The 27,403-nt window shown below is 40.3% G+C and overlaps 1 protein-coding gene across 1 annotated transcript; it reads right to left on the bottom strand.

The window, feature by feature from the left end:
- Positions 1 to 1,095: 1,095 nt before the first annotated feature.
- Positions 1,096 to 27,029, bottom strand: aspm (assembly factor for spindle microtubules). The gene is made up of 27 exons (XM_062424772.1): positions 26,757 to 27,029; positions 25,505 to 25,648; positions 23,983 to 25,239; positions 23,637 to 23,889; positions 22,856 to 22,945; positions 22,521 to 22,619; positions 22,255 to 22,401; positions 21,330 to 21,566; positions 21,164 to 21,231; positions 20,906 to 21,047; positions 20,614 to 20,744; positions 19,616 to 19,791; positions 18,400 to 18,545; positions 18,029 to 18,114; positions 17,694 to 17,906; positions 16,438 to 16,645; positions 15,777 to 15,919; positions 14,639 to 14,767; positions 13,634 to 13,828; positions 8,398 to 13,020; positions 7,953 to 8,102; positions 7,636 to 7,827; positions 6,836 to 7,028; positions 6,192 to 6,346; positions 1,690 to 1,866; positions 1,370 to 1,542; positions 1,096 to 1,269 (listed from the first exon to the last, which is right to left on the bottom strand). Exons 1-27 carry the CDS (start codon positions 27,027 to 27,029, stop codon positions 1,167 to 1,169), a joined length of 9,903 nt encoding a protein of 3,300 aa, XP_062280756.1. The 3' UTR covers positions 1,096 to 1,166.
- Between the last annotated feature and the right edge of the window lie 374 nt (positions 27,030 to 27,403).

The following is a 27,403-nucleotide window of genomic DNA, read 5'->3' as shown; positions in this document are numbered from 1 at the left end:
TGTTTAAGTTGATGTCACAGATTCCAATGCACTGATCAGAGTTAAGCAACATTTGGATCAAAATGTGATGAGTTTTGGGGCCGTTTGCTTTTACATTGCCAGGCCAGTGTCAATCAAATCTGATCGAGTGGCACACACAGCCCTGATAATGCAACTGAACAGTTTTTGTTTCTGAACTTTGTAATTACTGATACTGCAATAAAGTCACAGTAAAACTTATGGTTGAATGACTAAAGGAAAATATTTTTATTCGGAATCCATCAATTTTTTTTTTCCTTGTAGGGCTGGGTATCGGTTCTCGTTACCTTTAAAGGTATCGACTGAAATAAATCAATACCAAGTAGTATCGAAAAATCTCCTGTCAAATAATACCTGCAATTGCACCTGGAACAAGAAAATATGACTATTTATAAGGACTTGTTCACAGCCAATCAACACAAGTGTTCTTTGATTGATAAATATTAATAATTTGAAGACTTTCAAAATGCATTTGTGTAAAAAAATCTAATCATTTAGATGTTGAGGAGTGGTGGCATTTCATGTAATTTAATGCTTCTATTCACATGATGGGTATAAAATGAAGTAGTCAATTGGTATCGGTGTCACTTTTAGGGTACTTGGAATGGTACTGGTATCATAATTACCAGTATATCACAAGGCAGGATCCCATCAGCTTATCAATGACCTAACATATGTAGACAATAACCATTTACCCTCACACCTTCAGGCTCTCTGGCCAAAGACAAATATGATAAAAGAAAAAAGGATTAGACCAACAGAGATGATATCATTGACTCACTATCTCATGACATGGTCCAAGAGGACTGGTAATATTGTTGTATATTGTACACTTATTACTACCTACTTCTTAAGTTATGTTGTATGCTGTAAACTGTTTTTATTGAAAGAGCTACAAATACGTGTGACCTTTATCTTTCTGCCTGTGTAATAACAGTAGCGATGAACATCTGTTGGGCCTCATTTTGAGTCAAGTCAAAGTATGTAAATTCATTAGAAAGACACATGAAACTGGCACATGTTAACAAAACAAATTCATTTTAATATGTACATGTAAAACGTGAAAACGTTTTGGTAAAAAACGGTACATAAAACAATATTTTCAGATAATAAAAAAAAAAAAGATGAGATGTGATTTTAAAAGCTATTTACAAAACAATGGACAGTGTCTCTGCCACCATTTGAATGGCCCTGAGAGGGTCCACGATATCTTTGAGTTTGTCCTTCCTAAGAACCCAATCCGGTGCAAATCTGAAACACAAAAAACAGGATATTAATCACTTCTGCAAACACACACTGTCTGTAAACCCCTCTGAGACACAGTATATACATACACCCTACAAATACATACTTTGGCATAGGACGGGATTTACGAGGTGTCGCTTGAACATAGAAACTCCCATTGATTGAGGCATTCATCTTCTGTTTGGTAACAGTTCTTTCTGCGTCCATCTTGTGTTTGCGAGCAGTGAGGCGGTAAATGCTGCGTATCCTATCCAAGACCTTGGGTAGCTTCATAACTTCCTAAAAATAAAAGAGAAAAAATGGTTTGCTTTAGACTATTAAACACTAAAATAGTCTTCTTTCACTGTAAAATATGTATTTAATATTGTTATTTCAATTATTGGAGAGATGTATTTCAAAAGTCTGTATGTTGGAGTAGCTACGGACCACAGCCCGGCGTTTGTCTTGCAAGAGGAGAGCCAGAAGAAAGCAGGCCTTGGTGAAGATGCTGCCGCCCTTTTCTGCCACTTTATCCCCCGCCTTCTCCCGGTATCTCTGAAGCAGGTCCAGCAGCGTCTCCACAGAGTTTTCCACCGAAAACACTGCCTCAGTGGTCTTGTTGTACTAAAGGAGAGAAAAGGAGTGAGAGAGGGAAAGAAAACAATTAAACCATATATAGACAAAGCCGAGGGAAAAATATTTTGACTGAAGTATGCAAAGGGAAAATAAAGCTTGTGGTGTGGTCGGAGGCATGAGCTGTGATTTTTAGCCATGCTAGCTATGGTTGGTTCGGGCTCAAAATGTCTATGTTTACAATACCTTTATTTATGACCAAATATATGAAAAACTAATCACATTTCCATAACAACATATTAGGAACACCATTCAATATAATGCACCCTAATACGCCACCTTCACCCACTAAGACCTCAGTAACAAAGTAAAATTATCACGTTTTTCACAATGTTAACAAAAACTGAAAATGTATAAACTTCATAAATGTAGAATCTATAGCAGAACTGTTGTATTGGATTGCATTAGATTTCACAGGGGTAGCTAATAAAGAGGCCAGTGAGTGTATGACATGGTTGGACAACATATCATACGCACCAGTTCTGATCAATCATAAACTGACTCTGGATATAAAAGCTGAGGCTAACGCCAACATGTTTTTGCCCGTAAAGTTAATTATTTAGATTATTTTGCAATTCAAGCAAAGTCCACAAAGCAATGTGAAAAATCAATGAAAGCAAACAGTTTACAAAATGATGGAATTCCAACATTAGAGAAAACAAGAACAAAACAAACAAAAAAACAAACATTTCATCACTTCAGTTGTTGTCAGAGAACCAGAGACTCATCTTACAGTCTGATCTCATCTCATCTGCTGGCATTAGGTTAATCATTTAACAGGCTACTATTCCTTTTCTTACTTCCTCCTTCTCTTCCTTCTCTAATTGCTACAAAAACAGTCTTTCTGTGAAATTTTGCAACAATATGCAATATGTAATTAAAAAAAACCATGGTGCCTGAAGTTCAACAATAGCGCTTTTAGAAAGGGGGGGGGATATGCTACTGCATTGCAATTTTAACCATAATGTGGGGCCGATATAGGGGGGAAACCAAGTAGAAATTAAAAGTATTATTTTTAATCAAGGAATTAAAACTTATAGCTGGTCACCAAAACTGCTATAAATCTCTAGACTTGGTCAATTCATTATTCTCTATAACAACAAACAAACAGTATTTTTTTTTTTGTCAATTACCTTCACATTTATTCAATCCAAGGTACTGAGTCTTTGTGCAGATGATGGAAGTGATCTTCCTCTTTGCAATTTTAGAACATGAGTCATGTGCTATTAAGCATACACAAACCATAAACAATAAACACTGGGGTCCAAAATCTGAGACCCCTTTCCCAATAAAGTGGTCTCAGACTTTTGGAACCCGCTGTATTTACAAAGGAAGACATTTCGCAAGGACTGAATCATATTTTGTCACTTAATTCTTTTTTTTTTTTTGTCTTCCCATGAATAAAAATGCAGACTCTGCAGAAAGTTCCTGCATTATCCACAGTTTCCTAAACTAAGCTGTGAGAAAGGAACCATCAAACTAATAACACAGAGACCAAAAGATGCTCGCCCTTATTCTGAACTTGGTTTTGCAGAAGAGAAACTGAGATCGAATGCCAATTAGTTGATGTAAGAAGGAACTGATATTAGAAAGAACTGAAAGTCTGAAGGGAAGTGAGATTAACTGGAAGGAAACATTCTGTATTTCTGTTTTTTAGCCAAACTAACTGACCTTAAACGTGACCTTCGAGTAATTACTGTCGTATGAACTAACAAAAATGATGGTATTAACACAAAATACATCAAATATAATGATTAATATGAATCTGTAGTTTAAGCATTTGGAGTTTAGAGAAAAAGCGTATTAGCTTTCGTATGGAGAAACAGGTTGAGAGGATTTTTTTACCTTTCTCATGACTGTGCTTAGCTTAAGATAACAACTGGAAGAAATGGCGAGCCTGGCTTTGTCCTAAATCAAAATACACCTACATGAATCTCCAAAGCTCATTATTTTACATTATATATGTCTTAAGTTAAAAACCAAAAGGTAACAAGAAGTTGCTTCATCCAGCCAAGAAATAGCTCTGCTCAAAACCTGTGGAAAACCACAAGTCACCATTTTCACACCTAGATTTTTGTACTGATTAAAGAAAGACTTGCAAAGGTGAACACTTTGTTAATTGGTGAGATTTTTAGGTGCCGACTTTGTTACCAAAAGTCATAAGTGTTTAGTCTTGGCTCTTGCAAATAGTTCAGTGAGGTGCACATTGTCAAAAAGCAACAGGAGTGCTCCCCCCAGTGGGAATGTGAAGAGGAATCAGCAGAATGGGTAAGTTACTGTACAGGCCAAAAAACCTCCTCAAATACCAAAGCACACACACGATAGGAATTCAATGAACAGTGTTATGAGTCTGTGTTTAATTCTACATGTATCTGATCTATCAGCCAACATGTATTAAAGGGAGAAATCTTAATTTTTGAAATAGTTCATTCCCTCGATCTTCTCTCACTAACATAAAGCAGCTAACCAAAAGATGGCTTGTAGGGAGTTGAGGTGACAAAATGTTAAGTTTGTATGCAAATACGGTTTATATCGATAATGAACTAACAAAAACATCATCAACGTGCGATGCCTTTAATCTTGTGTTTCTAGAGTAATGGGATTTTTGTGGACACGTAAGGGATTCTTAATTTGTCATATTTCTTACATGGACTGCTGTTAGTTATTGATATGATTAATGGCTTCCAGTCTTATAATGTGTTTGTATTCATTACTGACGGTGGCTGATTGTACTCAGTTGCTAACGGCAGTATGCAGTCGTTATTTGCCCTCTGTGTGCATGTTTTTAAACTACTTTACTAACATGATATACTTGATGCTGCTATTAATGACTCTTGGTGAAACTTGAAAGCTCAGCATTCTCATTGTCCTTTATCTTCCCTTTTTAAGTATAAGTCGCATTAACGTTTATTCACCAAGAAAAAAAACCCTAATATTTCTCTTCCTTCTGTCAGCAGCTGTGGTGTCTGCAGTGTATTTACTGTTTTTTTCCACATGATTTCAGTCCAGCTGGAGGAGTTAAACCCGTGCCTTTCTGCCTTTGTGTAATTATCCAGGCTGCTGCTCTTTCTACTATATTTCATGTAGTTTGCAGGCCTTCCAGACAGAAAATACTCCAGCATCCAACAGCTGAATACTGTGTCCCAATAGTTAATGGTTAAAGGTGGTTTCTGTGAACAGGTGTACAATCTGCAGCTAATATTGTATAAAAACAAGTATTATTCTAAATTTTCTTTTGGCTGTTTTTTTAACAAGCTTCTGTTACTTTTCCATTGTTCAACATAATTCCCTGTTGTACATTTGACTGGAAGCAGGATGGGAAATAATCTAAGTTGTAGTCTTGGAAATAGTGATACTGTCAGTCTTTGAGATGTTAGTCACATACTAAGATTTTGCAGTGACACAATGGGCAGATTCGTTCTTATATCATGCGTACAAGGGATTAACGAGGATTTTCCGCATTCACCAATTTTCTCGTATTTAGGGTTTTCTCTTCGGTATGAACAAAATTTACGAGTTGTGCAGACCTGTCGTACCTGTCACGTACAACCAACTTGCCGTTCTACAAAGCAATAAACATGACTTGTCGCTGTCTAATTGTCTAATGGCAGTGTGCGAATGATGTCTTTTTGGAGAGGTCACATTTTTCTGGGGTTGGGGTCGATTGAGTACGCAGACTGAATGTTATATTGTCAGTATTTTAGAAACCCCCCATTCTCTTTCTTTGTCTTTGTCGAGACCTTTAATTCCACCACTTATACACTAAATAAAATGTGCTTCTGTTTATTTACTTCTGAGAGGACTCAGTCTGAGATCTCATAATATTTTTCTTCTTTAGTCTTTGATGCCATTTTCATGAATGGAGCTTCTCTACAACCTACCAGACAGTTGGGGTGGGGAAAGAAATCGATACAGCATAGTATTGCGATATTTTGCGTGGCAAAATCGATATTTTATTATATAAATTGCAAATGAAAACTTAAGTTTTTGGTGCTAGATTAATAAAACCAATTGCTTTCTCAGTCCACTAGAGGGCTCTAGTTTGTTTTCTGGTGAGGTCAGCAGAGGTGACAGTCAGCGTGCAGGAGGACGTTTTCCTTTGGCGACATTATTTGCAGTTGAAAAAAGGTAATGAATAGAAATTAACGCAGCATATCGCAATATTGTATTACATTACTGTCAAAGGAAACCGCTTTTATAAAGTCAACTTATTATATTCCCCATTATCTTCATGTTTTACACTGTGAGTATGGGATTGCTTTCTATGGCAACAATGCATAAACAGACCAGTTGAGGTTTTTTTTTTGTGAGGGTACCTTGGAGAGGTTGAGGAGGATCTGGATGGAGTAGGTGATGACGTCCATGCAGGGGACGCTCCTGTTGCAGCAGCGGATGAGAGTGAAGATGACGTTGGTGGCTCCGCTCTCTACCAGCCGCTCACAGCACTCTGGAGACAGCCTGGTGGCGGTCTCTGTGTATGCAGACACAAACATACAAGGAGGGTGTTATGTTAGAGCTGGGGGACACACTGCACTGCTAAAAAGGCCGCAGACATCATACTCACTTAATGTGAACCAAGTATATTAAGACTTAACTGGATTTGATATTACACATTTGATTTTGGGAACATACGTCAACCATCTTTTTATGGAATGAGCTGAGCAGAAGTGCTTATGTTATGATGGTGAGACTATTACAACACAACCAAAACCACTTCCTCTTTCATCCCTCACTTCCCATTTTTCATACTGAAGTCTAATGCTGATTTCATAATCACAGCAAATGTTACTAAACAGTATTGTATCACAACACTTGCTTGTCAAACTGATGACAAAAATCTGCGTGGAAAAAAACCACTCTGCCGTCCTTCAACAATAAGGTTGTGAATACATTCAAGTTGTGAGATTAAAACAAAAACTGTGGTTGCAGTGAGACTTATTATTAAATGGTGAGGCCTTACCTAGGTTTTTTAGGGCCTCTAGAATGTAGGAGAAGTGTTTGTAACGAAGGAGGTAGTCCAGGGCGGACGAAGTCTTGTTGCACAGTTTGTCCTCCTCTTGTGCACTGGCCGTGACTTTACGTAAGTTGTGTCTCAACTTTATCATTTTGGGATTGTCAGTCAGCTGGCGGGAGCGGTGACCTCTCCACAGAGCCTGGAAAGAGAGGGAAAGTAGAAAAAGGCAAATAAAAAAAATTCTCAAATTAGCTGCTAATCACAGGAGCACAGGATGCTGATAATGTTTGCCAAGTATAAGAACTGGTCTATAAATCTTGAACTTGGACTTTGAATGAATGAATGAACCTTATTGTCATTATATAACATACAATGACATTTTTGTAAGGCTTTTCTCAATAAATAAGATAAAAAAAACAGGCAAACAAACAAACAAACACAACAATATAAAAAGCAATACAAACACAACACTAAATATAAATCTAAGGGAGATACAAAGTGGCACCATCAGAGCAGCCTTTGTATAAGGTAGCAGCATAAATGTCTTAAAGTGCAAGTGTTTCATGTTTCAAGTGTTTTGACTTTTAACTGCCATCCATTCAATCCAAAGATTTTGTTGCGATAAATTATAATGATAACAATAATCAAGGTTAACATCAAAATTAAAGTATTTATACCCTAATATCATCTCATTATGTGCTTTGTCTTCCCTAAATTAAGCTGAATCTTACTGCTACATGCTCAAATGTCCTAGTTTGAAGGTTATAAATACAGTTTATAACAAAGTGCACTGCTGACTGTAATACCTGAGCTTTGACAATGCCCTTCTGAATCCTCTTTTGGCGCCTGAGGTGTAGGAATCTCCGAGCGGCCTGCTGGATGACGGACGCAGCCTTGTGGCGACGAGCTAACCAGCGTTTGACCGCTCTCTGGGCTATAACCACCTTCCTCCTGTCCTCCAGGTACCGTCTCCTCTGCTGTCTCGTTCGCACCCAGCGCTATCCGAGGGAGAAAACACCATGTTCTTAATACTTTACACACATTCATGAGGTTGCTTAAATGCTGAGTGAGTAAGTTCACTGACAGTTTTTGCCATGGCTTTCAGGACTCTTTGCTGCTGTACCTGTATGCTGATAACAGAATGGATCTGTCTTTTAGCAGACTCCAAGGCCCAGTGAGCTCTTACGGCTCTCTGGATCTTTACAACACTGAGATGGTGGAAAACCGCTGCCGTGAAACGAAGTCTCCTCGCTGCTTTGGCTGCCTCTAGCACCTGAAACACAATACGATCAATCTTTTGGGGGGGTTTTGCATATTTTTTTCAAGTTTAGTATAAAACACAGGTGGCAAAAACCCAATAATTTTTTTAAATATTCTAATCAGGTAAATCAAATGAACTACCACCCCTTATGTAATGATTGTTGTAATGGATATGTCAAGCAATATTCAACTTCCTAATGTACTGAATGAATAGAAATTAAATCTTTTTAAACGCTTTAACACTTTCATCATCTAAATAATGTACAGCATGCTCTAGTAAACTATGAACTTTAAATAAAGCTCATTACCTGTCTTCTTGCAATCCAGTCTCTGCAGTGAGTCTGAAGTGTGATGGCGGCCTGCCTTACTCGGGTGTAGTTGTTCCTCTCCACCCTACCGAGCTGCACAGCACGGACCCTGCGCTGTAGCTTCACAGCTGCCTCTCTCTTCCTCTGGTAGATACGCCTTTGGACTGAGCATCTCCAGTATGACTGGATCAAAATGGCAGCTTGACTTTGTCGACAAATGTCTCTCCTGACACACCAGCCTCTAAAAGCAGCTTGAAGGATGATTGTGGATTTTTTGATTTTCAGGAACTGGTTTCTTTGGTGTCTTTGAAGCATACAGGCCCGATAGTATCTCTGGATGATAATGGCAGACAGACGCATAGCCTGGAATTTAACTACTTCTCTGTGCTTTCTGAATGCAGACTGGATCACAGTGGCAGCCTGACACTGACGAGCAATCTCCATTCTGACCTGCCGGCCTCTGTATACTGCCTGAAGGGTGATGGCTGCACTGCGCATTTCCAAGTATTGTGTCTTCTGTGTTGTGGCTGCTACAGTAGCCCGATACCGCCGCTGAATGGTGAGGATGGAGGATTTTAAGGTAAGATACCGCTTGCACTCACAGTGGGCTCTGAAAGCTCTCTGGATAACACTGGCGGCCTGATGCCTTTGTTTGATGGATTGTCTGAATTTCATTCCACGGAAGGCAGCTTGTAGGTTAATGACAGCCTTTCGGACCTCGTGATAATGTTTAATCTCAAGGTTCCTCTGTCTCTGAGCTCTGAACCTCTGCTGTAAGACACAGGCTGCCCAGCACTGTCTCCTGAAGGCTGACTGCTGCTTATGCCTCTTGAAGTTTGCTTGAATGACAGTAGCTGCTTTGTGCATTTTGGCGAGGTTGTTTCGCACACAGTGACCTCTGAAAGCTGCTTGAAGAATGATAGCAGAACGTTGCACTTTTAGGAAGCGTTCCCTTTCTCGTCTTTGAAGAATACGGGCCCGATAGTATCTCTGGATGATAATGGCAGACAGACGCATGGCCTGGAACTTAACTACCTCTCTGTGCTTTCTGAATGCAGACTGGATCACAGTGGCAGCCTGATGCCAACAAGCAATCTCCTTTCTGATTTTCTGGCCTCTGTATGCTGCCTGAAGGATGATGGCTGCATGGCACATTTTTTGGTATTGTTGCCTTTGTTTCTTTGCTGCTACAGTAGCCCGATACCGCCGCTGAATCACGAGTACGGAGGATTTTATAGTAATATACTGCTTGCGTTCACAGTGTGTCCTGAAAGCTCTCTGGATAACACTGGCAGCATGGTGATGCTGTTTGATGACTTGCCTGGATTTCATTCCACGATATGCAGCCTGCAACACGATGGCAGCTTTCCTGCGCTGTTGATAGTGTTTAATCTCAAGGTTCCTCTGTCTCTGAGCTCTGAACCTCTGCTGTAAGACACAGACTGCCCAGCGCTGTCTCCTGAAGGCTGACTGCTGCTTATGCCTCTTGAAGTTTGCTTGAATGACAGTAGCTGCTTTGTGCATCTTAGCGAGGTTGTTTCTCACACAGTGACCTCTGAAAGCTGCCTGAAGAATGATAGCAGAATGTCTGACCTTTAGGAAGCGTTCCCTTTCTCTTTTCTGAAGAATACGGGCTCGATAGTATCTCTGGATGATGATAGCAGACAAACGCATGGCCTGGAACTTAACTACCTCTCTGTGCTTTCTGAATGCAGACTGGATCACAGTTGCAGCCTGATGCCAACAAGCAATCTCCTTTCTGATTTGCTGGCCTCTGTATGCTGCCTGAAGGGTGATGGCTGCATGGCGCATTTTTTGATATTGTTGCCTTTGTTTCTTTGCTGCTACAGTAGCCCGATACCGCCGCTGAATGGCAAGTACGGAGGATTTTATAGTAATATACTGCTTGCGTTCACAGTGTGTCCTGAAAGCTCTCTGGATAACACTGGCGGCCTGATGCCTTTGTTTGATGGATTGTCTGAATTTCATTCCACGGAAGGCAGCTTGTAGGTTAATGACAGCCTTTCGGACCTCCTGATAATGTTTAATCTCAAGGTTCCTCTGTCTCTGAGCTCTGAACCTCTGCTGTAAGACACGGGCTGCCCAGCGTTGTCTCCTGAAGGCTGACTGCTGCTTATGCCTCTTGAAGTTTGCTTGAATGACAGTAGCTGCTTTGTGCATCTTGGCGAGGTTGTTTCTCACACAGTGACCTCTGAAAGCTGCCTGAAGAACGATAACAGATCGTCTGACATTTAGGAAGCGTTCCCTTTCCTGTCTCTGAAGCATACAGGCCCGATAGTACCTCTGGATGATCATGGCTGACAAACGCATGGCCTGGAACTTAACTACCTCTCTGTGCTTTCTGAATGCAGACTGGATCACAGTTGCAGCCTGATGCCAACAAGCAATCTCCTTTCTGATTTGCTGGCCTCTGTATGCTGCCTGAAGAATAATGGCTGCACTCCGCATATACAAGTATTGTTTTCTTTGCTCCTTCGCTGCTACAGCGGCTCGATATCTCCGCTGAATGGTGAGGACCGAGGATTTTAAGGTCATATACTGCTTGTGCTCACAGTGAGCTCTGTACGCTCTCTGTATAACACTGGCAGCCTGTTGCCTTTGTTTGTTGATTCGTCTGGATTTCATTCCACGGAAGGCAGCTTGTAAAACAACAGCTGCATCTTTCTTCGCTGTCAGACTTTGCATCTCCTCTCTCATTTTCTTGTTGGCTCTGTAACGTGCTTGCAAGACAGCGGCGGCCCAGTGGAGCCTCTTGTAGTAAGTTCTCTGCTGGTACTTGCGGAAGTGAGACTGAATTGTTATGGCAGCTTGGCGTTTAATGCGCAACTGCTTTCTGACCTCGTATCCCCTGTAGGCTGCCTGCAGACAAATGACCGCCCTGCGCTTTGACAGATAGTCTTGACGGTCCTTCCTCATCACGGTCATTGTTCTGTACCACCGCTGACAAACTAAAGCTGCTGCCTTCATGGCTCGGAATCGATTTCTCTCTCGGACGGTGTGAAATCTTCTCTGAATCACGGTAGCAGCTCGGTGCATGTCTGCAATCTCCATCCTGACTGTGTGGCCACGATACGCTGCCTGGATGACTACAGCCGCAGATTTCATAGCTCTGTACCTCTCGATCTGTTGATCCCTAAGCATCTTGGCCCTGTAGCGTTCCTGAATAATGATGGCGGCACATTTGGTGGCAAGGTAAGCAATACGCATTCTGTGCATCCTAAACTGAGCTTGGATTGCTCTGGCAGCGTTGTGCCTCTTCTTCAGGTCTTCCCTTACTCTAAATCCACGATAAACTGCTTGTATTTTTATGGCAGCCTTCTTCAACTCTCTGTACTCATGTTGCTGTGTCCTGCGGAGCTGAAGAGCTCTGTACTGACTCTGGACAATGATTGCTGCACTTTGAAGCAGGATATACTGTTTCCTGCTTAAAAACCTCCTAACTGAAGACTGAATGACAGTCGCTGCTTGGTGCTTTTTCTTCAGTTCTGTTCTAACCCTCATGCCTCTAAATCCAGCTTGGAGAGTGACACAGGCTGCTCTCTTCTGCAGGTATAATTCCCTCATCTCTTTTGTAGCCACATAAGCTCTGTAGTGATGTTGTACGACTACAGCCGCTGCCTTCTTTGACATGTACTCTGCTTGCGCCTTGTGTCGACGGTAGTAGGCCTGTATCAGCGTTGCGCACCGGTGGCGTTTTTCCATCCTCTTCCTGTCAGCTCGCCCTCTCCAGTTAGCTTGTATAGTGAGCGCGGCATTCCTCAGAGCTTCATACTCCTTCCTTGTCTTATGAGCCAAAACCGTGGCTCTGTACTTTTGCTGTATCGCAGTGGCAGCTTTTCTCAAGACGAGGTAGTGCCTTCGGGCAGCATACTTCCTAAAAGCGGCCTGGATCACTGTTGCTGCGTCGCACTGTTTTTTCAGCAACTCTCTAGCCACTTTCCCATGATACGCTGCCTGTAAGGTTACGGCGGCACATTTCATCCTCACAAACATTTCCCTTTCCATGTCTCTTTTAACACAGGCTCTGAACCAGCGCTGGATTGTGACTGAGGCATATTTCATCTCTGCCACCTGTTTCCTCACAGAATGCCCTCTAAAGGCACTCTGGATGATAATAGCAGAGTGGTGCTGCAGCTTCAACATCTCAAAGTGGCGCCTCTGGGCAAGACCTCTGTAATGGGCTTGAATGAGCATGGTGCTTCTCTTGAGCTTTCTGTACTGATGGACACACCTCTGCATTCGGTACCAAGACTGAATCCTCACAGCCGCACAGTTTTTTTCTGCCCTTTTTTCCTCGTACCATTTCCTAAACCTCGTTTGTATCACTTTTGCAGCACGATTTTCCTTTTCTGCTCTCTGGGTTTTCCATCTTCTGAACCCTCTCTGTATTTTCACCACTGCAGTTCTGAGGGAGAGATAACGCTCTCGCTCTCTTCTTGCAAGAGTCCATGCTCGTGAGTATTTCTGAATGACTGCTGCCGCCCAGCGGATTCGTCCATAAACAGAGGCCGCCCTACGCATGCGCCATTGTGCTTGGACAATAATAGCGTAGTATGTGAGGCGCTGGTAAGCCCTCATGGCCGAAAACATCCTCCACTGAGCCTACATGAACAAGATAAAAGTCATGTATTGAAAAAACAATTCTACAAGCCAGCTTTATATTTAAAGACCCACCTATACATGGCATTTCAGTAATATTGTTTAATTACTGTTAATATTTTTAATTGTTTAATGCGTCATGTTTTTATGCTTGACTATTGTTTTTTATTGCATTTTTGTGTATGATATTCTGTTAATTTTATTTTTGCTTAAATGGTGAAGATAGGTATATTGTATTACACCTGGACCTTGTAACTACAGTTTGGAAGGGTGCTATAGAAATAAAGTTTATTATCATTTTTAATATTATTATTTATTAAGTGCCCTTGCTGTGAAACAAAATGGACAGTAAAAGAAAAAAGGTAAACATCTTAAATATTATAAATTTGAGACCAAAAGCATTGTGCTGTTTAGGTTCATTTAAGTTAGAAAAACTAAAATCATATCAACACGTGAAAACCATCATCACCTGAGAAGATGTGACACACAGTGACATTTGACTACAGTGACATTTGTTTTGGATTTTTTTATTTTTTATTATTAAAATCAAGTCAAGAAATTCCAATGGACTGTCGTGTAGATCTTGGCCGTTTAAATCGACATAATAAACACCTACCTGGATGACGGTTGCTGCTTCGTTCTTCACAGCTCGGATTTGAGCCTGTTTTTCTAGCCTCAGTCTATTGCGAGCGACGTAACCCCTCCAGAGTGACTGGATGATAACGGCAGCTTGATTCTGCTTCTTAGCTCTGCGCCTCTGGAGAAAACTCCGCACAACTAACTGGATTTTCACAGCAGCCATGTTTCTCTCCTGTGTACAAACAGACAAAAGAACAAATAAAGTTATAAATGCAATAGGTATGTTAATCTTTATTGCTTAGACCACCATCTATGCCAGGAATTCATCAAATTTTTACAGATAAGTTTATTGGTTTTTTGTGACCTTTTCTTAAATTCCAATATATTAAGACCATTTCCTAAATGGTAATTTTCAGAGGGTGAAAATGTTAACACAAGAACCAAAGTGGTATGATTACTCTTCTATTTAAACGAGAAAGAGACAGACTCATTTTCAGGTTTACGCTCCTAATTGACCTTTTAATGACTTAAAGAACAGTGCTTGACGGTTATACATCCCAACACAAATTACTAAAAAGGTCATTTTTTTAATGTGGTCATTAAATATAAGAAAATGACAACCCAAATCATGTATAACATTTATTTAATTTATTAAGTATAAAAGTGCATCATAGTCCTTACTACTAAATATTTTATTTAGTTTAATATAACAAGCAAATCAGTGACAGAGCTTATTTAAAAAAAGGCATGTCCTCATAGACAAGAGTGCAGCTATGACACTTATTAAAAGTAATAACTGGCACTCTTTGGTTTTTACTGTAACAGGAACATAGCCTGCAAAACAACAAATGCACAAAAGAGAGAATTAGAAATAGAAAATAAAGCATGGATTTTAAAGTTTCGGTACACTAAGACGCTGATTTCAGACAAATGGCTAAAGCGTTTCACCCATGACTGAGCTGAATGTGCTGCACACAAAATGAATAAAATAGATCGAGTAAACTAAAATCCATCTGCAGTCCTACCAGAACATGGAACCAACCTTGTAGAGCTGGATGTCTTTCTTTAGTCTGTATTTCCTCCAGGCACCTTGGATGACCCGAGCTGCTCTGGTTTCATTACGCAGGTCCAGAAGACGAGCGCACAGGAAGGACAGGTAGGACATCACAACCTGACGGGGGGGAACAAAGATAAACCATTTTTAGACATCTTTGGAGATTTATACAAAATTATGGATTTTGAAATGTGCTACATTCATTGAGTGGGATTTTTATATTTGGAGAGAAAGATTTTACATAAATTTGACTAGACCTGGTCTCAAAATTGACTTTGAGATGAAGGTAATTAATACTAGTAGTAGCTGCACTGTGAAGACATGATTTCCTTTAAGATAAAATCTTAAAATTTGCCTCCAAGTCCGAATTTGTGCACGAGATAAAGAATTGTGTTAGAAGACCATCTCTACAAAAAACATAATCCACACAGGGGACATGGGTCTTTTGATTGAGCCTTAAAGCAAAACTTCAAAAAGATATCTTCAAGGGTACCAATCTGTGACTTTAGATAGTTCAATCCATACTCAGGACCATGAGCAATTTCTCCTAATGACAGAAAACAAGACAATTTGTGCTTGCATAGGGAAAAAACAAAAAGCAAAAATAACAAAAAATAATTATTACTCTGAATACTAAAAGGCCCTATGAAATGAAATATACATTTCCCCAGTTTAATCCATTAATGTCTCTGTGTTTATGGTTCATTTCTCTCTTTATATAGTAATATAATATAATTTGTTTTAATTTTTATATATAAATCAGTTTCAGTATTTCTACATCAAAATCTGTCTCTCTTTTCCTGTAAAACTGTTAGAAATGGTTGACGACTCATTCTACATTCAGGAGCGTTTACAAAGATTCATCTTATCAAATGTGACTGTGAGTAGCTAACCACACCGCTCATTGAAAACCGCTCATCTGTCTCATGGGAGACAGAAGAGATGTATGTCTGGAGATCAGTAGGCAATGCTTTTACTACCGAAACAATGTGACTGAGGTTTCATTCATCCCTCTCTCCTTCATCTTTCTCCTGATCTAACAGGTGTGTATTGTAGTCTGCCCCTCCTGTATGTGTATGTGTGTGTGTGTTTCAGCAGCGTGCCAAGAAACCCTGTGTGGTCTCACCTTCTCATTGGGGATGGTGTTGGACATGTCATCTGGGTTGATCATGGCAGGAACTCCGCCCAGGAAAGCCACGGCAGAGTTCACCAGTCTGAAGTTGTTCTTCTCATTTTCCAGCAGCTTTTTAAATTCCACTGAGGGAGAATCTGTTCATAAAAAGACAATTATGGTCTCTCCAGTTTCTTTATAAACTTATTAAAAACAATCAACTCAAGATATTTCTTTGTACACATTACACAAGTTTAACTACATAACATCTAACTTTTGAGCCATGACACACTGCCAATCACTTTTTTCTAAAACTTAGGTTGCTGTAGTTAAGAATACAGTAATAATGGCATTTTCTCCCTAGGAAAAAGGCCAAAAATAAAGCTGTGGTACAACACATTTTGCACTAGAGTTGAAACTTTGGCTCTGATATGAAATTCGATGACTTTTCCATGACTTCCAAAGCTATGGCAATGTATTTAGAAAATGTTTCCAATCAATGATATGTAATGACTCTATACAGCATGGATGTTCAGGTTTATTCATGTGAAGTGTCAGAATGTCCCCCCCTCCAATACACCATCAATTCTATTATCTGAGTGAGCTGATGTATAAAAATCAAATTGCACATTTAAAAAAAAGTGCATCCAAACAGACAACAGACACAAACACGTACCGTTCAAGCCCGTCGTCATTGGGGAATCAAAGGAGTTGTCAGAGTCGCTGGCTGAGCAGTCGAGCTCCAGGCGACCCCTCGATGAGCAGTCGACAGTCTGAGTGGTGCTGTGACTGACGGCCTCCTCTGGTAGGAGACTGGGGTGGTAGTGGTGGATTAAGTAGCAGAGGACGCGGCCATCCGAGAACGTCACGGTGAAGTTCTCCGCCTGCACAAACAGACAACAGGCTTCTTTTACTTTTTGGGGGGGGGTTTTGCATTTAAGTATATAAGACCTGGGAGGACATTAAAACTGATAGTGATGTAGGGTTATGCAAATGTATTACGCCATGGTCCAATGTTACGCTTCCTCCTGTTAGATTTAAAGTGAATAGAACAGAGAAAATCAAATCTGAAGTCCGCTCTTAGTGGTAATTAATCAATAACAGACTTGTGTTTAAGTTAAGAGAGTCGGTAGTTGGAATTTTAACAACTAAAAGGTTTCCAAGTCAAAAAGATAATGCTTTCTGATTGGTCCGTCTGATAAGCTAACCAATCAGAACAGAGTGGGCTCGTAGTGAGAGGGGTCTTAAAGAGACAGGAGCTAAAACGGCCTGTTTCAGACAGAGGCTGAACTGAGGGGCTGCATAAATTAGGGTCTTTTTTAAAAAACTGTGAATCATACAAATCTACTTTAGGGGAGTCCCAGAGTAAAAACATGAAGTGGAAATGAGTGTAGTAGCTCCCCGCCAAAAGAGTAAAATTGCAAGTTGGAAAACCAAAAGAATGAACTTAAAGAAGCTAAAATGCTGCAGAGTTAGGTTTCTAATTATCACTAATATTATTATTATTATTGTAGTGGGTTTGTCACTACAAGACACTCCTCTCATGTGATCTAGTGTTAATATGAAAATGCTAATTAACAGCTGTTTTTAATGGCTGTAAGAGTTTCCTGAAGGCAAGTTAACTCCAACAGACTCCGGTGCAGCTTCTTCGTGGGCTATTTCAAACCAGCCACTTTGGTATAAACTTGTAGGAGTGGTTCAGGAGAAGCAGAGAAAGTAGTGAGGCTACAGAAGCAAAGGACACAGCAGAGCAGACAGAGCAACAGCTACAACACAATAACTGTTCAATAATGCATCACATGACAAACTGAGGTTCAAAGCAAAACCGCTTCGAGCCTTAGAAGATTAAAAAATAAGCAACCATAAGCAATATCACCAAAGACTCATCTCCAAATATGACAAGATTTTTTTTTTTTTTTAAATCCAGCTCACCTTCAGATTGTAGAAGTCACACACAGCACGGACCCAGTTCATAAGCAGGGTGATCTTAGTGCTGCTGTGCTCATACGGCACTCTCGCTTTTACAGGACTGGGCTGAAGGCCTCGATCGGCCCTCAGAAACGCCAGCCTCCGTTTGGTCTGCAGGGTTTTCTTCAGGAAGCCGATTTCCTCCCTCAGCTGATCCTCGTCCAAGATCACCTCCACCTTAACGACAGATCATTTGATAATTGGTGCATAAAGTAAATTTTTCAAGCAGTTTCTTAAATATTGAAATGGTTAGATTGTGGTGAACAACTGGCCTAATGAAAACAAAGTCGGATACACACATGAAAAGCGAAAGTGATTTTCCACAAGAGGCTCAGAGTTTTCTCTCTGTGTCCGTCCACAATGTCTCTGGAATCAATGACGGAGCCTGAAAATGAAGATGCAAAGCTTAAATATCTTAAAATATTGAAGTAGAACATTTGATTTATTTAGTAAAAAAGCCCAAAATTTCCTCATTCCACCTTCTTAAATGTGAAGATTTTCCTGTTTGATATAATACTGAAATTGACTGATAATAGCTGCCTGATTCACTTAGAAAATGATCAATGCTGCAAGTTTTGAATGCATTGACGCCTCTGACTAACTAAAAACACAAACACATCCAGTCTCAGTCCCTGTTTGGCTTCTTATTCAGCAGAGAAATCATAATTACCGTGTTCATCCTTGAGGTCGACCCCTTTGCTTTTCAACACTTTTAAAGCAATGTCGACGTTGTGGACTTTCTGCAGGCGGCTGATGGCGGGCAGACGAAGCTTCTCTGACAAAATCCACTCCTGGGTGAGGAGCTCCATCACACGCCTGCCAGAAAAACAAAAAAACATATTATACAGCAATGATCTATAATAATCTTTGTTTTTTTGGACACTTTGGTGTGCCGTGTTTACTGCTTTATGACTCCACTTTGCAGGGATTAGTTGTTAATCAACCTGGCAGCTTCCATGTTGGATCAATGGACTCTGGTGGTTTGAGATAATACAACCTCACACATAATCATTATCTGCGTTCATTAGGCGACGATAGACAAAGCTCTTAATCAGCTGCTTTTACTCTTTGAAATCCTATTAAATGTTTTTGATTTTTTATCTATTTTTTTTAATAAGGAAAGAAACACATTTGGAAAAAGCTGAACCATCATATTTTACATTTTGATACAGAAATAGTTTTTATTTATTTATTATTATTTAATTCCTCCGTGTTTCTGGGTAGACCATCTCTATTCATGTCTCTACTTTGATTGTAATAAAGCCAATCAGTATTGATCATTAAACTTATGAGCTTCTTCTCTGCCTCACCAACTAGGACTGGACGACACGATTGCCAGCAAGCTCAAGAACACTTTTTTTTTTATTACAACGATGCAAATATCCTGCACACTCAAATCTGCCATGAGGCACTTGTGCATGTAGACAACCAATTTAGTATAAACACTCATTTAAAAATACATCTGACCCTTAATTCCTGACCAGTTTATCATGTCATCCTCTTGATTATATTTGCTTTTAATCGCTGTGTGAGCTACAGCTACAGCTGAGGAAAAAGACCCATGAAGAAGAAGAAGACTAGTCTAAAATAAATTCTAATAACATGGAGAAGGCGTACTTTTGATACACTTTTCAACCTGTATTCATGTGCATTAAAATGGAAATACACATAAAAATATACTGCATAAAACAACATGAGGATGAACTATGATGAGAGTGCAATAATTGGAGAGACAAGTGAGAAGGTGAAAGAAGGAAATCCCCTCTCTGAAACTGAACACAGAGTCCCTCCCAGCTGCATGATTACAGCTGTGTAGCAGCTCTGAGGAAAAGCAAATATCCCAATGTGGATTATAAATATACATTTTGTCGCATCTCACTACTCACACTAGACGAATTCCACATTTCAAGTCAACTGCCAGATTCTTCACAGCGAAGTTGAACTCGTCCAGGGGCTTCTGAACGTGTGAGACGGGTAACCCGAGGTAACCGAGGTGCCGGGGCAGGATCCCCTCTCCGCTCAGGAAGTCCCTGGAGAAGGCCAGGAGCAGGTCTTTACTCATCTGTCAAAAAAGGGGAGAAAAAAAAAGAAACATGAAGCGTGTCGTGCAAACTAAAAATGATCTAATGGGAGAAACAGAAATGTAAAAAAAAGTTTTCCTCATTATGTTGTAATATATAAACTCAAATTCAGAAAACATGAGGACAAGAGAGGAATGTTCCTTTCACTTATGGATGGCTTTTGGGCCTGTGCTGTCTTTCTTTAAAAAAAAAAAAATACTGCCGTCATCTCAGGTATAATATACATTTATTACTTGAGTTTCGAACACATTACAGCCCTGGGAACAGAAGGAATTCATAAATAACTCCACTCTATGCTCATCTTTTATTAATCTGGCTCCTAGTTTAGGCTACAAGCTGTGTAAAATCTGCCAAAAAAAGTTGAATTATTCCAATCATCCAACACAAGAGGGACAATAACCAGACACAAGAAAGCCATGTATAGCAGGTCATGGCCATATTGTACTATTAGAGATACCACACAGTCATTTACACAAGTTAAAACTGTATGAGTCTCCTGATACGCATATCATTATACTCTGCCAGACTGAATATTCAGATTTGCCTTCTGTCTGTTCTGCTATGATCTTCAGTTGACAGCAGATCAGACGAGCCCTGGTGGAAAGTTCATATCTTTTATATCTTCGTTATTAAATGATAAATAGAAACCTCACAGCCAGATCTCAGGCAGTGAGAAAAGAGCCCCAAGTTATAAGTTTGACTCATCTGACATGACTCTACCTTTAGTCTTTAATGAGACAGCGATTTATGGTTTTTTGTGTGGATTTAACGTCTGTTGTTGACGCGCAGAGGACTCGGCCTACCTTGAATTCCGCGTCCATGCAGAACAGACAGGGGTCGTGCTCAATCAGCCGAGACTCTTTGGCCTTGTCTAAGAAACACACCAGCAGCAGCAGCTTCTTCAGAGTGAAGCGGGACAGCGCCTCCTCGTGGCCTAAACGAGAGATGTGCACAGATGTTAACAGAGGTTTCCCCCAAAGCTCTACAAAGTACACAGTAGCATAACCTTCCCAACCCTGTGTACTCATTACCAAGTCTGATTCTGACAGTTCAGACGACACAATGACACTGGAACAGATGAACAGATAAACTTACCGTCTTTGTAAAGATTAGGCACTTTGGCGTGTCTGAACTGTGCAGCGATGTCTGGGTTCCACAGCAGCCGCTGGAGGATGAACATGGCCAGACCCAACGCATCACCGTTGTTCTCCAGTGAGATCAACTCCCCGTAGATTGTCTGAGAACGGAGCATCGTTGTATTCAGCAATCATCGCATGAATGGTTAAGACACTAGCAACATTATTTAGGGAGGTGAATGTTATTGAGAAGGGGGGAAAACGTGTATAAGAATACCTCGAGCCCAATCCGAAGCCACAGCGGATTGTATGAAAGAAGCCAGTTGAGGACTTTTTGGCGTTCACCTGAAAGATAATAAAAACACAAGGAAATAATGTTATTTTTAGGCTCATTACGGGGTTTAATAGAGATTTAAAAACATACAAAATTGTACCACTTTTACCTATGTCCTTCCAAAGATGGCGGTCTTTTCGGATGAGCAGCCTCTTGGATTCCACCTCGATTTCCAGCTTCTGAATGGCCTTGACCATGGCCTCGGACGTGAACAGCTGGCAGGCAGAACGACGGAGGCGGTTCAGCTTCCGTCGGGCTGTGTAGGTGCTGAAGGACATCTCTTCTTTGGTGGGCGCTTTGGGCACGTTGTACTTGTCGCTTCCCATGGCAAGGGACACAGCGTTTACTAAAAAAAAAACCCCAAAAAATCACAATTAGGATTTTTTGACTATACTTTACATTAGAGCCTGGCCAATATATCGGTCAGCCGATATTAGCGGCTAATGTTGACCGATCAGAGATATAGTGGTGAATATGTTGTCCGATATGTGCCAGTATTTTTAATTTAAGTTATATAGGCAACATTTTATGTATATATTTGATCCTTTTTCTTAACAATTATAATATATATATGTTTTTTTATTCATATTTAATTATAATTATTAAATTCCCAGTGAAATGTACTGTTTTAGTGCACTGATGTCATTTTATACAATAAAGTTTATTTTTAAGATAATACGATAAAATCCTGTATAAGTCAGAAAGATGAGGAAATTTAAACTTTTAAAACTTTATCTTAAACTTCTTAAAATGTTTTAAACTGTAAAATATCATACCTTCATTACATATCTTTATTATAAGTGTCAGAAAATCCCATTTGAGGGATCATTACAAAAAAAACATGTGTTCATATACATATATTATCATACAATATATCAATATTGGAATATTTTTACTCCCTAAATCGGTCTCAGCATCAACCCCAAAAATTCAGTATCGGTCAGACCCTACTTTACACTTCTGCCTCCTCTAAAAAGAAATTCACATCATGTCTGAGTACTAAGAAGCGTGCTGAATGTTTCAACGGACGCTACCTTTCGTGACTTCAGTGTTGACTTTAAAGTCGTCTGGCGTGAGGACGTAGTTGATCCACCACGTGAATCCTCTCTCCTGCTTCTCAATCCATCTCTCGTCATAGAACATGTTCTTGGCGGCAAACGGCATCGGGTGTCTTGGTATGGCTGGAAGGAAAAAGGCGTTTGCAGAAAACAAAATAGTGTGTAAACAAAAAAACAAAACAAAAGAAGCGAAAGCTCAAGACAACGCTAGAACAGCATTTTCCATCATGTTCATAAATTACCTGTGTGTGCAGGTTTAATGAAGCTCAGCTTTGACTGCGCTACAGCAACCACTTTTGCCGTCTTCACAGATGGAGCATATGACCTCAGAGACTGGGCACCTATAAACAACAGAAAATGTAAGCAACATAATTACTTGTTGTTAGTTGCACAACAAATTACATTAAAAAATTCATATCTGATATTGGCTGTGGCTTCGACACTTAATTACATCACATGTTGGAGTCACTCCCTGACTGTCGGCTGACTCGTCTACACTTCAATAACAGCAGCAGTGGATTCTTAACTGAGAAATATTCCACATTAAGATTCAAGACAAATGTTAATCATCTCATACCTCGTGAGGTGGGTTTGGAGGTGGGCTGCTTTGCCTGGGCAGCGACTGCCAACCTTGCGGTCTTTAAAGATGATGATGTCATCGAGCGCACTGAGCCTGGACCAAAAAAACAAACAGAATTTAGTTTGATACAGGTGGTCCAGAAACAAGAGGAACATAAAAACAAACATTATTGAGAATAAAACAAGAATGCTATTAACTCCCATGCAATAACGCATAATTTCCATTAATATCCAACTTTAGAGGCTGATCTAACAACCATATTAAGACATAAAATAAGAAAACAAAAAGTATTTAAAGCTACCTAAACACACTTATCTTGTACTAATCTGATATTGACACAAGCCTAAATGGACTAAAGACAAATTACTATTACATCATGTCCACGACTTGTCTCTTATTACAAAATCTAAAAATCAGCATTCATGTTGCTGTATTCTTTATATTCTATAAAATGTTCTCCTGGATCATAAAATAGGGATTGTAAATGTCTTTTTTCCCCCATAAATAAATGTAATACACTGTTCATTAAGGATTATTCAAACATTTTTAATTACTGATGGGGATTTTATGAATGTGAATTGGTGTAAAGACTAATTATGAGTCAGAATCATATTTAAAGAAAAGTATTAAATGGCCATCAGCATAGTTTATAGAGCAGCAGTCTAATATGTGCTTTATTCAATAATAATATAACAAGAAAAATCAACAGTGTGAGTATTTTTCAAAGTCAATGTTAAAACACTTCATTCTCACAACAATTGACTTCACTTTTGCCCACCTGCTGCTCGTGGCTGCTGCCTCTGAGACGCACTCCTCTTCTCTTGCAGTGATCTGGTTTGTTCACTTTTGACAGCAACCACCCTGGTCCTTTTAACCCGTTCCGTTTTCCCGCCGTCCTCAAGCTTCCCGTCACTTTTCAAGTACTCGCCACTCTTTCTCTTCTTGCTCTTCGCTGGCACGTGAATGGGGAATGAGTCTTGAACGGACAGGGGTGCTGATATGAACTGGGGTGGGATAGCCGTTGGCGATGGCTTGTGCGCATTAAGGTTTGACGTGAGGCTGCGGTGAAGAGGGGAAGAGGAGAGTGATGGAGAGGTGACTGTAAAAGCGCCGGGAACGAGGACCGCAGCAGGAGGGGGGGGAAGAGGGGAAGTGACAGAGAAACTGAAGCGAGAAGGAGCCATTGACGGAGGAGAGGTGACAGGGAAGGTGATGGGAGTAGGTGAGCAATCGACCCTTGTCTTCGGGCTGGAGGAGATAAACTCTCGGGCCAGTACTTTGTCGTCACACAGGGAGACGATTTCCTCAGAGTTTTGCCATCTGCTGGTTCTTGCGTCCGGGTCTATAACAGGAAGATATGGTGTTCCTGGTCCAGACTCACACTGACTGCTGCCGTCAGACACATCAAGTGTTCTCTCTAACAGCCTCCGCCTTGACTTCTTTATTTTCCGTCCACTTAAACTATTTTCCTCCAACGGTGCTTTGCCCTTGGTCACTGTGGCAGAGGTAAAGGATGTCTTTTTGACTCTTTCTACACCTTTATCAGACTCTGCCTCTGAAACAACAACCTCACTCACAACCACTGTTTTGCTGACAAAGAAAGTAAGTCTCGGCTCGTTGGACTCAGACACCTCTGGGCTGTCAGGTAAGGCTTTGAGGACATTTAGCCCTGGTTCGCCGTCTCGATTCCCACTTTTAGATTCTAGTGAATCTGAAAAGTCACAACTGGAATTACCGTCTCGAGGACTGGTGATGCGGCTCAGATCAGAGTCTATCAGGGCCAGTGCATCTTTTATAGATAAAACTGGGCTTCTTGGTAACAGACTGCCAGTATCATCAGCATCAGACTTTACAAAAGTGGGAGCTGGGCTTTCAACTGACTGGATGCGAGGCATGAACTTCTTAAACCTCTCTGGTGTCCCGATAGGTGACAACGTCCTGTTAAGTATTTTGGCAAGATCTTTGTTTTCAAGTTTTCCTGCCACATCTGGGCTAGCAGACGACAGACCTGGATCCGTCACCTTCGTTGTGGGGACGAGCAGAACCAGAGGGGAGCTATTCTGGACGTGGTGGATATTCTCCTGGTCGGACAAGGTGAGAGACCGTTGCCTTTGAATGAGATTTAAAGCCTTTTGCTCCTCTGATTTCTGAGGGTGAGCATCGGTGGGACTGAGATTGGAGAGCGACCTCTCTCTGACAGCCTTGGCCTTGTTCAATGAAGTGAGCGGGCTGCGGGGTCTGTCACATTTGTACTGCGGCTTTCGGGACACTTGGAAGGTTTTATTGACTGCCATCTTCAAGGGAGGCTCTGTTTTCTTTCTCCTCGGGGCGACTACCTTTTCACCCTCCTTTTTGTTTTTGATTGTGTCCCATAAGCTCTTCTGAAACACAAGATAACATTTACATAAGCATCAGTGTAGCTCTGACATCAGCGGCAGGCAAAAGAGGTCATTTAAGCTACGTGATATGTTTTTCAACTATTTTTCTACAGTCTCAAAGCAAAGAAATAAACACTTATATACATAAATAAATATCCAATAAAGTCAAACTAAGTCTGACACAAAAAATGACTTCTTCTTTCACAGGTTTTAAATACAACTGTAGCCGTTGGTGGACTTTGTGTATCAGCTAAATAAAGACACTTACCTTTTTCTTTTTGGGTGCTTCTGCTCTCCCAAGCAAAATAGCCTGGTGCTTGACGACGCCATTGGCATTGAAGATGATGAGCTCTCTTATTCCACCTTCCTCTGTTGGAGTCCAGGTTATTGTCAGGTCGAATGATCCCTCAGGCTGCAAACAAACAGCACAAGGTAAAACATACAGTCACCGGTAGGGCTGGTTATATCTAAATAAATCAATACCAAGTAGTATCAAAACATCTCCTGTCAAATACATACCTGCAATTGCACCCAGAGCTAGAAAATGTGACTATTTGTAAGGACTTGCTCACAGCCTTTCAACATGCATGTGTGTAAAAAAAATCTAATAATTTAGATGTGGAGGAGTGGTGACATGTTATGCAATTTAATGCTCCTGTCACTTTAAGGGTACTTGGATTGGTACTGGTATCATAATTTTTTTAATGATACCCAGTCACCAGCCACTTCATTAGATACACATGTGCAATCTAATTCAATCCAATATGAAAACTCTGCTTTAAATTCTACTTTTTTTAAGTTCATACATTTTAAATTTTTGTTAACATTGTCAAAAAAGGTGATAATTGTACTATGTTTATTATTGAGGTCTTAGTAAGTGATGGTGGTGTACTGGGGTGCATTATATTGAATGGTGTCAGTAATATTTTGTCCACTCCATTAACATTCAATATAATGCACCTTAGTACACCACCATCACCCACTAAGATTTTAAGAATACCTTCCTGACAATGTCAACAAAAACTAAACATGTATAAACTTCATAAATGTAGAATTTAAAGCAGAGTTTTATTGGATTGCATTATATTGCACAGGGTTAGGGTTAATAATACCTTCCTGACATGTATAAGCTTCATACATGTAGAATTTAAAGCAGAGTTGTATTGGATTGTATTATATTGCACATGTATATCTAATAAAGAGGCTAGTGAGTGTAGACCAACTTTAAAGTCTTGTAATGGATGCATTAAGGACAAAACAAAACATTCACCAAGGGTTTATGGGACGATATGCTTATCCAGTACAGAAATATTAAGATTATAGCACAACACTTGTAGTTTTAGCTTAATTATTATCTGAATTGTAACATAAGAAAGCCTTTGAGCATGGCTGCAGTATGCATCATCCTGCTGCAGATGCTATACAGTCAAGTATTGCATGGCTATTTAGATTGATTCATTTATAACAAAGACTGTACATTTGTCTCACTCTTTTGCGTGAATAACTGCAGAGTAACTTACCTCGATTAGGAACGAGTTGTAGTCCACAGAAAAGCCTTTACCAGACGGGATCTTTTCTACAGTAACCTCTGCTTCTACGTCCTCTGTGGGGTTTTCAATCCGCAGAACAGCCGCCTTTGAGGTGCCCAACTTCACTGCTCCAAATGTCACAAAAGGAGCCTTTGAAAACTGGATCAAACTCAAAACAGGGACATCATTCTCCTTGTTTGAGACTTTCCTTATCGGACTGAAGTCCAGAAATCCTCTCTGGCTCGAAGTTGTCGTTTCGGACATTTTTTAAATAAACTATTAAATGTAGCTAATAAAGTTAGCTACATGTTACTTAGTTTGTTTGTTAAATGCGATATAATAGCTGACAGACCATAACATTAATGTTGACTGCTCGATAATCACGCTGCAACTAGCAAACGTTAAAAAAAACACACCTCCTCCAACAACACACGCTGAAAGTTTGAAATTCGGCCGTGTTGTTCAGTCAGCCAATGAGAAGCGAGGGACGGCGGCCTCTCGTCCAATAGTTGGAGAGAACACATCGAATCCGTATGAATACACTACTATCGGCCAATCAGTGAACGATTACGTTTTTAAACGCCCGTAAGCCACGCCCCCTTAATTCTTAGAGGCGGTAAAAACGAAGATGAGTCACT

The sequence above is a fragment of the Scomber scombrus genome, chromosome 8 (assembly GCF_963691925.1).
Source record: "Scomber scombrus chromosome 8, fScoSco1.1, whole genome shotgun sequence".
Classification (NCBI taxonomy): domain Eukaryota; kingdom Metazoa; phylum Chordata; class Actinopteri; order Scombriformes; family Scombridae; genus Scomber; species Scomber scombrus.
This window is presented reverse-complemented; position numbering and strand designations above follow the sequence as displayed.

Bases quoted from the DNA above. Each gene is read 5' to 3' on its own strand.
- aspm (XM_062424772.1), bottom strand. From the start codon at position 27,029: ATGTCCGAAACGACAACTTCGAGCCAGAGAGGATTTCTGGACTTCAGT. The intron at 23,890-23,982 runs GTCCTCGTTCCC...AATGCGCACAAG, and splicing joins TTCCCCCCCCTCCTGCTGCG to CCATCGCCAACGGCTATCCC. The intron at 1,543-1,689 runs GTCCGTAGCTAC...TTTTATTTTTAG, and splicing joins AAGACAAACGCCGGGCTGTG to GAAGTTATGAAGCTACCCAA.